Consider the following 14629-nt stretch of genomic DNA (forward strand, 5'->3'; position numbering starts at 1 on the left):
GGCTGTTGTTTTTGAAGGCTGCAGTTCTATTTGTTGGTCAAGTTATGGACAATATCCTGTTCAAGCTGTGCACAGAGGAATCCCCAGCAACTCTATGATGTTGTGTATCCTGAAGCTGGCTTCTCAGATCCCTGCTGAGAACACTGCTTTACAGCAGGTGGTTTTTATGTTTCTTTCAAATCTGGCCTTGTCTCATGACTGTAAGGGAGTAATTCAAAAGGTAAGTACTTAAATGCTCCTGCATGACATAAGAGAGATACTCAGTAAAGTAAATCTTAAAATCAAAAGCTTAGAATTTAATTTCTGGGATAAACTTTTTATGAACTCAATCTTATTTTATTTTAAATTAGTGTAACTGGGTTATTAAGTTCACTTTGTAAAGCTTGTTGACAGGTGATACTGAAAAACAACAGAAACTAGACTATGATCATGCCATTTCCTTTTAGGTTGTGTTTATGAACTTTGCATTGTGTTTTATCTTTCAAAACTGGCAATTTTAGAAAGACAGCTGTTTACATTTATTTGAGATTATAAAAGTAATATATTTGGTTTTAAAACAAATTGAACAGTAACCGTTTCAGTTCAATTTACATTGACAAAATCGTTTATGAAATCACTGTTCCTTTTCCGCCAGTTTAACTTTTTTTGTGTTGTAATAGAGAATTTTATGAGTTTTGTGGAACACCTATTCCAAAATTTGATTCCTTATTACTAATTCAAATTTAGAGTACTTTAAAAGGGAAAGAATAAGTTAAATAAGTTTTAATATGCACGTGCAAATAGTCTATATTTAGATGTGTGTCAGTAGAATCCTTGACTGGGAAAATCCCTTATAAGTTGAGCATGATCAGATTATCTACTTCTTACTAGTAACAATAATGAGTGCTTCTGCTTCTTTTGCCTGAATGCCAAAGTCAATTACAATGGTTGTCAGCATTCCTAAGAATTAGGACTCATTTTCCTCTATTGTTTTATCTCTATGAGCTCTTCAAAGATAATTTAAGTATAACCACCAAATAGGTAGAAAAATATCTTATTAAGGAAATGAAATGATCAACCTTGCTATAGAAAAATGTTCTCTATGAAGTGCTGAGCCAACTTCCAGTGACCCATGAATGTCATTTTTAAATTTTCAGGAGTACTGGGATCAAGTGACCCTGTATTATCTTGAAATCAGCCATTATAGGAGTTTTACAACATGTAGTTTTGCAAATATTGCAAATTATAGATCCCTGTTACCCTCAAAGGAGTGAATTGTTTATTTACCAGCAAACAACTGGACAGCTTCTTTATATGTGTATTTTCTATATGCCCTTAATACATACATACATACATACACACACATACACATGTACATATATAATGTCATGTATATGTCTTATGCACGTATATTTAAATGTTTTTCTCTTCTTATATGTTCTCGTGTATGAACACATCACTTTCAAAAGGAGATGTCATCTTCAACTAGATGTATGTGATCACCACCCTTCAAAAAGAGATGCACCCTATGTGAGAGCACTCATATGGAATCAGTGTTTGCACAACTTTCATTTACAGTGTATTGGTAGGAAACAAAATAGGAACTGCCATATGGCATATAAGTCCTTATCATGAATCCAGTGCGTGACTTTGAGCTGGAGACTGATTATTTTTAAGTTTCAGTGTTTTTTTTTTCATTTTTATAACTAGTTAAATGATCTCTTAAGATATCTTCAACACAGCCTATGAGTCTGTTGCTATACTTAAGAATATTTTGATACAGGTGTTTTCAGAGTAGATCAATCTAATTGTTTTTCTGTGCTCTAATTAGGAAACTCCTGAGATTTCTTCTAATGCATTAAGTAAAAACAAGCCCCACCACTCAAATTTATACCTCTCCATACTTACCAATAGACACTAGCAAATGCAGCTAGTGCTATTACACTTAGGTGCCAAAATGTCTCCTTTCTCCCATGGTACATTTCTACACATTCTACCTGCTCTGTAAAACTGCTTAAAATATCTTTAGACCCATCAAAAAAGAATACTCACAGCACATTTGCATCTTAAAGCACTGACATATATTGTATTACTTTTGCCAGCCCCAAGTCTCCAATGTCATGGTAGAATCTATGAGACAGGCAATGTATGCTAAAAATTCCTCAGCTTGAGCTGAGAGATGATAAGTAGGTTTGGATGACAGCAAGTTCCACTCAAAAGTGGACAGATAGTTCAGCAGTTTATTTGTTCTTAGTATTGTTATTGTTGCCCCAGCCCATTTCATTTTTTTTTATTTTAAAGTACTAAGGATTAAACCCAAGACCTTTGCACTAAGCTGCATTCCCAGCTTGTTTCTTAAACTGGGCTCACTATGGTGTCACTAATTTGCCCAACCTGGGCTCTAACTCATGATCCTCCTACCTCCGCTTCTTGAGTGCTGAGGTTACAAGCCTGTATTTTGAGGCCCAGTCCTCTTTCATTTTTATATTTAAGAAGTTTTTTATGTGAAAGTATTATAATTAATTTTTTAGATTAAAGCCAATATGGTGATTTACAACCAGAAGAGACCAAGAGGAAAACTAGAATACATTATTAAACAGAATAGAGGGAAGAGTTATTCTGTGGTCATAAAAGTTAGGTGATTGCATTTCATTTCCAAAATACCAACTGCCCAGTAACTGGTTTCTGCACTGTCATTGCAGACTTCTACTTAATGTAGTACTTCTCTGTTTTTGTTGTTTTGGTTTGGTTATTTGCATATAGATTATTCTAGACGGTATTTTATTTGTGGTGGGGATTTTATTTGAAAGTTGAAAACAGTTACATTTAAGTAAGAGAGCTTTCTTGTCTATAAGTTTAATGGAATAGTAGGTAGGAGAAATGGTCTATAATGTTAAGAAGAGATGAGTTAAAGTAAATATAAAAATGACTCATAGATTTAAAAAAAAAAAAGAAAGCACTTTGTAGACATAATGATAAGACATACCTTCACTGCTATCAGAGTTGTTAACCAGTAGTATCCTATACTATGTTGGGTTTTCCCTCTCCGTATAACATATCTTTTGATGAGTAGCAAAATTGCCAGAAAGTCCACTAAATCAGAGAACTCAACAGGCCTTTCTAATCTCTAACCTGAATTATTAATCCTAAATAATTGAGTGACTATAATTTGTTTACTTTGTGTATCATTAGGAAAAAAATTAGCAAAAATTAAAATTTGAGTACTATTTTGTTCTTCTTACATTTTTCATTTACACTTTGAACTGATACATATGAAGTATTTACTGGAAATAAATTAAAGTTGAGGAAAAGAATTTCTAAAATGCTGTTTAACTAATCACTATAGAGGATTTGGAAAATATTGAAAAAACTGAAACAGAAAATAATATTTTCTCTTTATTCACAGAGCAATTTCTTACAGAATTTTCTGTCTCTGTCATTGCCAAAAGGAGGAAATAAACATCTCAGTAATCTGACAGTTCTTTGGTTGAAGTTACTGCTAAATTTGTCATTTGCAGAAGATGGGCAACAAATGATACTGAGGCTGGATGGCTGTTTAGACTTACTTACAGAGATAAGCAAATATAAGCATAAGAGCAGCCCTTATATACCTCTTCTTATTTTTCATAATATTTGCTTCAGTCCTGCTAATAAGCCTAAAATCCTGGCTAATGGTAAGTATGCACATTATGTACCCGCCCCCCCTCACACACGTGCACATTTATATATATATATGGTCATTGATAGACTTTTCCATTCATATTAAAATGCAAAATACTTCATAATTTCAAAATATTTATAGTGTGTACCCTATGTTAGAGGCACTCTGTGGGTGGTAGGGTCTGTGGGAAAGAATCGGGCATAGTTTCCATCTTCTATGAGATTCCTGGAGCTTCCTGATGTTATCCAGGGAGGAGAAACGTTGAGCAGGAGTACTCTCTGACTTTGCCTTCTGCTTTCCTCTCATCATTACTTGCTGTTGCCCTAATTTCCCCTCATCTCTGTCTTTGAGCAGATGCTACTGTATCAATGAAGACTTTCTAGAACAACCAGTTAAAGTTTTAAACTCCATTTGCTGCTGCTTCTGCCTCCTGTCCCCTCTCTCACATATCCCTTTCCTTTTTTTTTTTTTTTTTTTTTTATTTCTCTCCTTGGCTCCATCCCTATCTGAAACACTATAGGTTTTATGTGTGTGTGTTTATTCTAAGCCTCTCACACTGGAACAGAGAGCTAAGAAGCTTCTGTCTCCTGGATTTATCTGTACCTAGAATTGTACCTGTCTCCACCTGCTCATTGAGACAGCTCCTTAGAGGGAGAAGAGCTCCAACCCAAAACCCAGTGGTGAAATGAGCCTTACAAAGGTTTCATCCTCTGTGACGCAGCGTAGATACAGCCAAGATTAGTGAGTTGTCAGAAAAAAAAAAATTGAAGTAGAAAAACAGAATTGGGAAGATCTGGATTATGTTTTTCACTTAATCTTGTCTCAGTCTCTTTTTTTTATGAAACACAGAATTTTCCAAGTGAATTACATGATTGTGCTTATATTGTTATATGTACAGTAATGATTTTATTTTTCTAATAATTATTGAATTACTAGAAATAACTTACAGAAAAAGGTTTAAAGTTCAGTCAGCTTTTAACTTACCCAAGTTAACTATGCACTTGTATTCTGCATTTCCCCTCCTCTAGTAATACTTTGTTTCTGTGAGATGTGCATTGGTGTTTTATTCCCACCCTCTTTGACTCTTACCTGCTTTAGCCCTTACATTTGTAAAGTGAGGATAATAAGCCCTACTACTAGGCAATTAAATGGTAATGTGAAACATCTGTTGGTGTTCCTCATCCAGTGAAGCTGTTCAATAGAATCTTATTTGCTTACTTTCTCAAAATACATTTCTTTTCTTTGGGAACCACTTACTGCAATTTTATTATTGAGAGTTGAGAGAAGATAATTTTTTAGGGAACTGAAGGAGAAATCTGTATTTTCTACTTCAAATTCCTTTAGATTCATTTTTAGCTTTTTCTTGTAAGCAGCAACGTTTCTTAGTTTAAAGGAGATAGATCCACTGTCGTAGTTACTTTTCTCTCATTGAGACAAAATATCTGATGCCCAAAATTAGGGAAAGGAAGGTTTATTTCCTACAATTTTGGAGGTTTCAGTTCATACGCAACTGGCTCCAAAGCAGGGTGGCATGGCAGGGCTGCCATTCATGGCCCCCGCAAAACAGCAAGTGAACCACACAAAAAAGAAAAGACATACCTTCTTCCTGCCTTTACACTGCATGTTGGCTCATCCCTTAGTGGATTTAGCACTCACACCACCAATCCCAGTGCTTAACAATGAAACAATCATAAATGCTGGATTCAGCTGCTTCCGTGATTGCATGAGTCTTGGGAGTCCATCCGAATACAAACCATAACATTCTACCTCTGGTCCCCCAAAGACTTATATACATCCTTTATGAACAAGACATTTAGTCCATCTCCAAGAGTTGCCAAAGTCCTAACAATTTCAGCTACTGAAAAGCCCAAGTTCCAAGTCTCCTCCAAGATCTAAGGCAAACCTTAGAGGCAAGCCCCTGTACAAATGAAAACAAAGTTAGACACTTCCAACATACATGGCATAAGATACACATTATCATTCCAAAAGTTACAATCAGGTGAACAAAGCATTGGAACCAAAACAAGTCCAAAATCCAGCAGACCAAACATTAAGTCCTGGAGTTCCATGCTCAGCATCTGAAACAATCTGGTTGCAAGCACCAAAAGGCTTGAGTGACTCCACTCCCACGGCACTTTGAGGGGTTTCCGTTCCTATAGCTTCTCTCTTAAGCCAATTCTGCTCTGTCTTTGCGGCTTTCCTTGATCCACATTCCTGGATTTTTCATACTTCTAGGGTTTCCATAGCACCTTTGGCTTCACACTCACAGTTTCACACACTGTCCTCTCAGGGACACACTGCTTGTTCTCCCAGGGCTTCTGAAATCAGGGTGGAAACTGCCTTAACCTCAGAACTCATGCATTCTCCATTTGCCTAAAACCAGTGCCATGTGGATGCTGCCGATGTCCACTGCCAGCTGGAGTAATAGTCAGGTTTTCCTCTCTCTTGGCTGTAGGGGTCAAGTGCCTTGATTGCTGAGATGTCCAAATCCGATTGTGAGAAACAGCTTCTCTATGCCACCGCCAGTCTGGAATCTGGTGCAACTTCCACTATTTTGGAACTTCCTGTAGCCTCCATTGATACTCAGACATGGCACTCTGCAGCTTTCTCCTCCAAGAAAAGTCTTTCACTTATGCAGTTTTGAGGCTGCAAAGAGTGGGGACCCACTGCTTCCCAGATACCTCCAGGTCATCTTTTTTATTTCTGTGTTCCTTCTCAGCAATCAAGATCTCAGCTCTGTCTTTACAGTCCACAGCTTTCCAGTGAAATGCACATTTTAAATCATCCTGCTGAGCTCTTTGCTCTTGATTCACAACATAAATCTGGCTAAAAGCCCACAACAACAGCCATGCCATCACCTCAACATTAGAATGTGTTGCAATTTCTTTTGCCAGATTAATCAGTCCACCGCCCTTAATCTCAGTCTCAGGCAAAGTCTCTGGACAGGAGCAAAATGCAGACAAACTTTCTGCCAAGCCATAACACACATCATGTGGAGTCCAACAACCAATGCAGTCCTGCCCACCAGAAACCTCCCAAGCCTGTTCTTTACTGACAGAATTTCTGTCAGCCTTCTGGTCTCCTGAGCTCTGACCATAATCTCCCCTACAGAGCACCCTAATCTTTTCCCACTCTGTGCATTCAGGTGACATTTCCAAACGTTTCCAAACTGTTCCCACAGGCCATTCCCAAAAGCTCTTGAACCTATGACCAGGTATAGTCACAGCAACACCTACTCTGGTACCAAATTCTATTTTAGTTAGTTTTCTCTCATTGAGACAAAATACATGATGCCCCAAATTAGGGAAGGGAAGGTTTATTTCTTATAATTTTGGAGGATTTAGTCCATGCTCAGCTGGCTGCACGGCAGGGAGGCATGGTGGTACCATTGTTCACTGTTTGCCCTTGCAAAACAGCAAGAGTGAAACAAGCAAATAAAAGACACATCTTCTTCCTGCCCTTACACAGTATGTCAGCTCCGTCCCTGGCCAGGTGTAGCACTCAACCACCAATCGCAGTGCTCAATAATGAACCAGTCGTGAACACAGTACATCAGCCACATCCATTATTTCATGAGGCTTGCAGGGCCTATCCAAACACAAACCATAATATCCACTTTTTTTTCCTTTTTTTTTTTTTTTTTTTTTTTTTTTGGTAAGGTTATCTAAACATTTGTCAATTTTATTTAATCTTTCAAAAAACCAACTCTTCAATTCATTGATTCTTTATATAGTTTTTTTAATCTCCAGCAGATTAATTTCTGATCTGTTCTTTATAATTTCCTTTTTATGAACTTTTGACTTAGCCTGCTGTTCTCTTTCTATGAGTTTGAGGTTCATCATTATGTTGTTTATATATACTTGCTCTGTTTTCTTGATGTGGATATTTATTAATATAAATTTCTCTTGTAGTACTGCTTTCATTGTGTCCCATAAGTTATGGTATGTTGTATTGTCATTATCATGCAACTATAAAAACTAATTTCTTCTTTAATTTTATCTATAATCCATTGGTTGTTCAGGAAGATGCTATTTAATTTCCATGTGTTATGAAGATCTTGTGGTTTCTTTTGCCATGGATTTCCAGTTTCAGTACACTGTGGTCTGATACTGTGGAGTAATTTCAGTTCCTTTGCATTTACTTATGTATATTCTGTGAGCCAATCTGTGTTGGAGAACATTCCAGCTGTAGCTGGGAAGAATGTATATTCTGATGTTGTGGAGTGGAACACTCTAGACATCTACTAAGTGCATTTGTTCAAAAATTTGGTTCAGTTCTAATATTCTGTTGCTGATTTTTTTGTCCACATGATGTTTTTGTGAGAATGAGGTATTGAGATTTTCCAATAGAATTGTATTAGGAGTATGTGATTTTTCATGTTTGTTAATATTTGTTATAGTTGGGTATATTGGTATTTGTCGCATATATATTTATGATTGTTACCTCTTCCTGTTGGATTGTTTCCTTTATGGGATGTAGTGATCTTCTTTAACTCTCTTAATCAGTCTTGGCTTGAAATCCCCTTTGTCTGCAAATAGAATGGCTACTCCTGCGTTTTTCTGGGTTTCTGTCACATGGAGTATTGTTTTCCATCCATTGACTTTCAGTCTGTGAATTTCTTTTTGAATTAAATGTGTTTCTGGTATACAGCATATTGTTGGATGTTGCTTCTTGATCCATTCTTCCAGCAGTGTCTTTTGATTGAGGCCATTACCATTGATGGTTATAACCAGTATGTACTGACATCCTTGTCATGTTATTTTCCTGCTGTCGTCTGCCCCTCCCCAGCCTTTTTTTTCCTTCTGATTGTCTGCTTTGCCTGGTGAATTTCTTCTGTTGTGGGGCAAGTAGCTATAATCCTAAATATCTCTTTCTAGAATGTCCTTCACAACATTTTGGAGTGCTTGGTTTGGTGGTTATAAATTTCCTCAGATTTTCTTTGTCATGAAATTATCTTATCAGTTTTGAAAGACAGTTTTGTATGGATACATCAATATGGCTTGAAAGTTGTTTTCCTTTAGAACTTGGAACACTTTGCTCCAAGCTCTCTTTGAGTTGATGTTATAACTCGGGCCCCGGTGTAAAATCCAAGGAAGCAAGAGACCGAGAATTTAGACGGCAAAGGCTTTATTGAGCCAGTCCTGGCGGCACAGTCTCTCCCAGATCCACTCAAAGACTGCACGCCCCAAGACTGGGAAAAGGGGTTTTTAAAAGTAAGGGAAAGTGGGGGGAGGGGACCTGCAAGGCCATTAAACCTGTTGACCTGCATCTGGAAACTGTATTGCTGTCCACTTAGCTCTGACAATCTCGGGAGTTCCTGGTGTTTCTCAAATTACTCCCATCCTGCAGACTGACATTATCTCAGAGTGGCACATCTGCAGCAATATTTGGAGAAGAAAGTGGAGAGTTAATTGTCCCAGGACAGCTCGTCTTCACTAGTGGGTGCGAAGGGGTCACGAGTTACAAGAAGCTGAAACTCAAGTTTTACAAAGATCTGATATCTAACTCATTTGATGCATACAGAACAAAAGGAAAGCACCGATCAGGGTTTGGACCATAGTATTACCCAGTAATTTCTTTGAAGCTAGACAGTTCTTAAAATTGGTGCAGGCTCATTTTATGACAGATCATCACTGGGTCGGGAAGAGGTCATGAGAAACCCAAATTCTTTATGGCCTAGATAGATAGGTGAGGGGAGAGGGAGGCAATAAGGCGCGCTACAGAACAGGAAAACGGCGGGTATCTATCTTGCTGGAAAGGGAATCAAGGTTAGGTAAAAAGGTTAAACTCATATGCAAATCTCCCTGCACATAAACAAGTTACTTCAAACAAGTATAAATTAGGGGCCATCCTAGTTTTCTTTAGCTCTTTAGCGAAGAATAGAGGCGCCTAATAGTGATTAACAACCCTTGTTAGCTTGTTTTAGCACCACTCTTCTTGTTTGTAGAGGGCCGCTCTGGTTAACATATCAATTAGGTGAGATTCTTGCAATTCTTTACAGAGGAGAGTATTGCTCAACATATCAATTAGGTCACTTAACATACCAGTTAGGGAAAAAAGGAGAAAAAAACACATTTAGTAAGCCATGTTGCAGGTTTGTTATAATACACAAAATGATGAAGCTAGTTTCTTAGAGTACAACAGTTGAGAGTTTGTGCTGAGAAGTCAGCTGTGATTCTTGTTTCCTTTACAGGTGATTTGTTTCTTTTCCCTAACAACTCTTAAGATTCTATTCTTGTGGTGGATTTCTTGAATCTTGACTATTATATACCTGGATGTAGATTTTTTTTTATCATGGCTAAGTGGAGTTGTATATGCTCACTTATTTGTATTTCAAGGTTTTTTTTCTCCACCAGGAAAGTTTTCTGCCGTGACAGCTGTGAACTTTTTAAAATATCATTTGTAGTATCTCCTTTTTCATTGATTCCATTCCTTCTTAAATTATTTTTTGCCTTGTCTCTCAGCTGCTGGCTTGATTTCTTATGGTCCTGTGCTATTTTTAAAAAATCTTTCTTTTCCTGATCACGAACTGCAAGTCTCTCTTCGGCGTCCTCACACTGGCCTAATCTACCTCATATAATCTCACTGAAATTTTTATTTTCTTGGATATCTGCTTGAATCTGCTTTATTGATTCCATTTCTTTCCTGTGCTGAACTTCCATAATTTTCTTAAGCTCATCTACTTTTTTTCCCTGTATCTGTGCTAGTGTCACTAAGCATGGTCTTTATTTTTGGACGCTATCTCTGTAGTTACATCAGAGATTATTTCTGATTTCATTTTTTCCAGAGCCTCATTCAGTTGCTTTGTTGTTACCGTTTCAGAGAGGCCTGATGGAAGGCCTTTGCATTGTTTGAACTTATTGGCCCCTGGATTTGCCTTTGGCAAACTGGATGTCTAGGGTTAAATTTTATTTAAGTGTCATCCCATTTTCTTTTCTTTTCTTCTTCTCCTTTTTTTTTTTTTTTTTAGTTTAATTTCTGGGATGATGCCTGTAAATTGCCTGTGGTGGGTTACTTTAATGCGAGTATTTAGGTGATGATTACATCTCTGAGGTATCTTCTAGGTGTACTTGCTTTTTGAGTTTTGAGTTTTTGAAAGATATTAGTTGTTCAGTTTGTTGAAGATGAGAAGTGTTTGGTCCAGTCTCTATTTCTTTGGCACTGTGTGAGAATATTTTCCGTGACCCTTAGTCAGTCTCAGTCATGGAATACCAGGATCAACAGCTGGCTAGAACAATTATGTCAATTTTGACTATAGTGGTATCAGTAGCATCAAACATGGCCTAGAAAATAACAAACTGAACTAACTGTTAATTTCCCACTTTAGATTTGTGGTTATAATACAAAATCTAAAACAAGATAAATATATGTGATATAGAAGAAGTCCATAATATGTCAGTTTTACCCTCAGGGTTTAAACTTTAAAATAGGTTCAGAAGAAAATAGAGAAATGGAAGAAGTGGATGAGATTAGAAATAAACTGTAGGACAAAGGGGGATTATGCTAACTTTGGGAATGGAGTGTAGAAAACTGGAGGGCAAGAGTGAAGGAAGACACAAAAAGAACAGAACAGAACAGAACCACAACCACAGAGAAGCTAGCAACCATGTTCACACTTACATTAAAACAAGATCAAACAATGAAAGAGAAAGTTTTAAAAAGCTAAATTGAAAACACACTAAAAACCAAAAAAAAAGAGGAAAGAGAAGGAAAAAACAAGAAGTCCACTCCCAGGCCTGTCCCTGTTTGTCTCTGCTTCCACTTGCAGACAGCCTGTGGAGGCAGTGTCCCAACCCGCGCCAGTCTGTCCCAGCACACCGGCAGCAGGGAGGTGGTGGGTAATCTGAGTAAGCCTGTTCTTTCTGGTGGAGACCAGTCAGTTGCATTTGGCTCACTGCCCTCTGAGCACTTTCCATGGATGTGAGCCCTGCTGGGAACCAATAAATGGAGCCAGCCACAGCTCTGAGTTCTGATCTCAGCCGGCCAGTCTCCAGGATGGCTCCCGGCCAATTGGTTTCTCTCTCACAGGAAGACAGCCCTTTGCACTCACGACCACTGTTTCCCTCCACATCTGCTGCTCCCATCCACTACAGCGTCTCTCTGCAGAGGCTTCCAGGGTAGTCACAGCAGCTCCTAACCAATGCTGGGGAGAGGAGCCCACTTGGACCCCTTCCTGCTAGTCACAGCAGCTCCTGATCACTGGCAGGAAAAGGAAACCATTTCAGATCCCTTTTGCCAGTTAAGGTGGTTCCCCATTAATCATAGATCCACTTTTGATGGAGAGGAGCTTTATACATTCTGAATGGAACTGTCCGGGAGATGCCACAGACCTTCCCTCCCTTTCTGTGGACATCTTAAAAGGAGGCCTTAGCAGATTTGGGTAACTTAGAATTCCACCAGGAAACCTTTATGCCCCTGGCAAGTAGCACCAAGGATCAGGTGTTGATGCTTAGGAGTGTGTTTTGGGACTGAACCTTATAATAGTAAGTAAAATAGATCCACAGAGCTCCTTTTTTCTGGTAATGTCAGGTTAAGTCTCTAAAAACAATTAAAACATGCTGAATAAACTATGTTAAATTTCACTTCAAAACAATCAAATAACTGAAGATAGTGAGAAACTTCTAAGTCAATTTTAATTGAAAGTCCATGGCAGACAGGTGATAAATATATAGAAAGCTGTCTGTCTAAGGATATTTGCCAATAATGTATGCTTAGCTTTTGTTCAGAAGTGTCAAAGAATGGGATAACAGATCAAGGCCTACCAAGTATATATATATAAATTTTTTTTTTTTAAACCAGGGATCAAACTCAGAACCTCCCACTTGCCACACAGGTGCTTATGCATTGAGCTAAATCCATTTATTCTGCCTGTTTGAGGCTGGAATTCTATTAGGAGAAGGGTAAATCAGAATTAACCCTGCAGCCCTGCTCCGAATGACTGTAAAGAAAAGGTACCACCGACTGCCTTTCAGGGATGCATAATGTTAGTAAGCCAAGAATTGATGTAAAGTGATTCTTGATTGAGTGCTTAGCAGAAGCACAATGTTTCTCTGGTAGGTAAAGGACAATTCATACTAAACCTCAGGAAACCTACCACAAATAATTTTTTAACATGTTCACAATGGGGCTATAATTCATATATGTCAATACCAGGCAGCTTGAACCACTTATAGCACACACATTACTGTCACGTGCAAGATTGTACCAATTCTGTCACTAGTGGTAAAAGCCACCCGATAGGATAGTCATTCACGTTATCATTGGTGCTTCAAGCTGGAAAAACCATGCTACAGCATTAGCAAGAAAAAGTGAAAAATAATCCGGTACACTAGGAAACTTGGCAACACAGGACCAGCAAGGAAAAAAATATCAACTTCTCTACCCAGACTGAAATATTAGGATCATAAAGCAAAGACTTAAAAATATCTTTACTTACACCATATCTAGATAAGTAAATGGCAAGTGTGGAAATATTTTTAGGGACTGGGATATTGAAAAATTGAAAGATTTGAAACAAGAACCTAATAGAAGTTCTAGATCTTCGTTGAGCAATGTAGTAATCAACCACATATAACTAAATGAATTGAAATTAAATATACAATTTGTCAGTCATGCTAGCTACATGTGCCTAGTTATTGTCGTATAGCACTATTATAAATATTTTTATCATCTTAGGAAGTTCTGTCAGACAGCATAGGCCTGTAATAGTCAAAATTCTAAAATGAATGTGTCTGGTATTGATAATACAGAAGTTAAGTCTAGCAGAGCATTTAGGAATTGGAAGATAGAGCAGAATATTATCTACAATGCAACAAAGGAAATCAAGAAGAGAAATGATTAAAAGAATAAAAGGTATATGCTGTAACAAATATATTGAGACAATATATATGTTTATTGAAGTCCTGAAAGAAAACAAGAGGAGAAATATTTAAAGAGATAATGATTACAATTTCTAAAAACTATTCTAAGACAAATACATAGATTGAAAAGACCCAGATAATTCCCAGTAGATCAATGTAAATAATTCCTTCCTACATGCATCATAGTAAATCTGCAGAAAAACAAAGAAAACAAGATGAAATGGACACTTGTCTAGACAAAAGTAAATTAGAAAAATTTATTGAAGAAGAAAAAGAAAAAGTCCAATAACTATGAAAGATATTGAATTAGTCAGAAACCTAACCAGTCCAGATAACTTCACCAGTGAGTTCTACCAAACATTGAAGCAAAAAGTAATGCTATATATATGCAGACTGTTCCAGAGAGTAGAGAAAGATGAAATAGTTGATCGTTTTCTGAAAGTTACATACTTTGTTAAGCAAGGCCTAACAAGAATTCGGGTAAATTTAGCTACTAACTCTTGGAGAGTGAGATATGTAGAAATTTCATTTTTGTAAATATCTATAAATACAGAGTCTTCTGAAAATATATACACACTTCAAGAAAGAAAAATCTGTATATATATTTCAATACTAAATTTATTGAGACATAATAAGATTAATACAAGTTACCTTTGGCCTTTACAATTACAGGAGGTGCTCAAAGTGATGGCTATTAATTTCCAGACATTTATTAGTACAGAGAGCTGCTGCTTAACTAACCATGGTCATTGACATTGCTGCACGTGCATTTTCAATTCCTTCTCAAAGGCCAGCAGTGTAGTGAGTTTTCTCTGATATATAACATCCTCTAGGGTTTCCATACAAGTATAACACCATCTGTTGAAAAAATGTCATGCTATTTTTATTTTCCTGAAGTGTGTGTACATTTTTGATGGACTTTGTATATATTACTAGTGTGAAATAATATTTTTATAAATTCTATATGGCCAATTGATTCTCATGAAATTTGTATCCATTGCGAATTTATGGTTGTCATTCAATCATGGTTTGATTAACTGAACTATACCCCTGATCTCTCTTCCCAGTAAATTTAGTCCCATAGTAATAAACTGTTTATAACTATTTTCACCCCTCCGCAGAATACATT

The 14629-nt window shown here is 37.2% G+C and overlaps 1 protein-coding gene and 1 long non-coding RNA gene across 6 annotated transcripts in view; one reads left to right on the top strand and one right to left on the bottom strand.

Annotated features, from left to right (window-relative positions):
* Nucleotides 1–14629, top strand: part of Rttn (rotatin) — a 182362-nt gene that overhangs the window by 162176 nt on the left and 5557 nt on the right. For 4 of the 5 annotated variants that reach the window (XM_003466520.5, XM_063231469.1, XM_063231470.1 and 1 more), the window contains 2 exons: nt 18–220; nt 3386–3653. In XM_003466520.5, coding sequence (XP_003466568.2) covers nt 18–220; nt 3386–3653 — 471 coding nt within the window. The remainder of the gene's footprint in view (nt 1–17; nt 221–3385; nt 3654–14629) is intronic. The other variant, XR_010041369.1, reaches the window with a different exon arrangement.
* LOC134471764 (uncharacterized) overlaps nt 14130–14629 on the bottom strand; it is a 57441-nt gene continuing 56941 nt past the window's right edge. The window contains exon 6 of the long non-coding RNA XR_010041370.1: nt 14130–14358. This is a non-coding gene — a long non-coding RNA (uncharacterized LOC134471764). The remainder of the gene's footprint in view (nt 14359–14629) is intronic.

This window comes from Cavia porcellus, unplaced genomic scaffold (assembly GCF_034190915.1).
Source record: "Cavia porcellus strain 051 isolate PalLab524CR breed Dunkin Hartley unplaced genomic scaffold, mCavPor4.1 scaffold_20, whole genome shotgun sequence".
Taxonomy (NCBI): domain Eukaryota; kingdom Metazoa; phylum Chordata; class Mammalia; order Rodentia; family Caviidae; genus Cavia; species Cavia porcellus.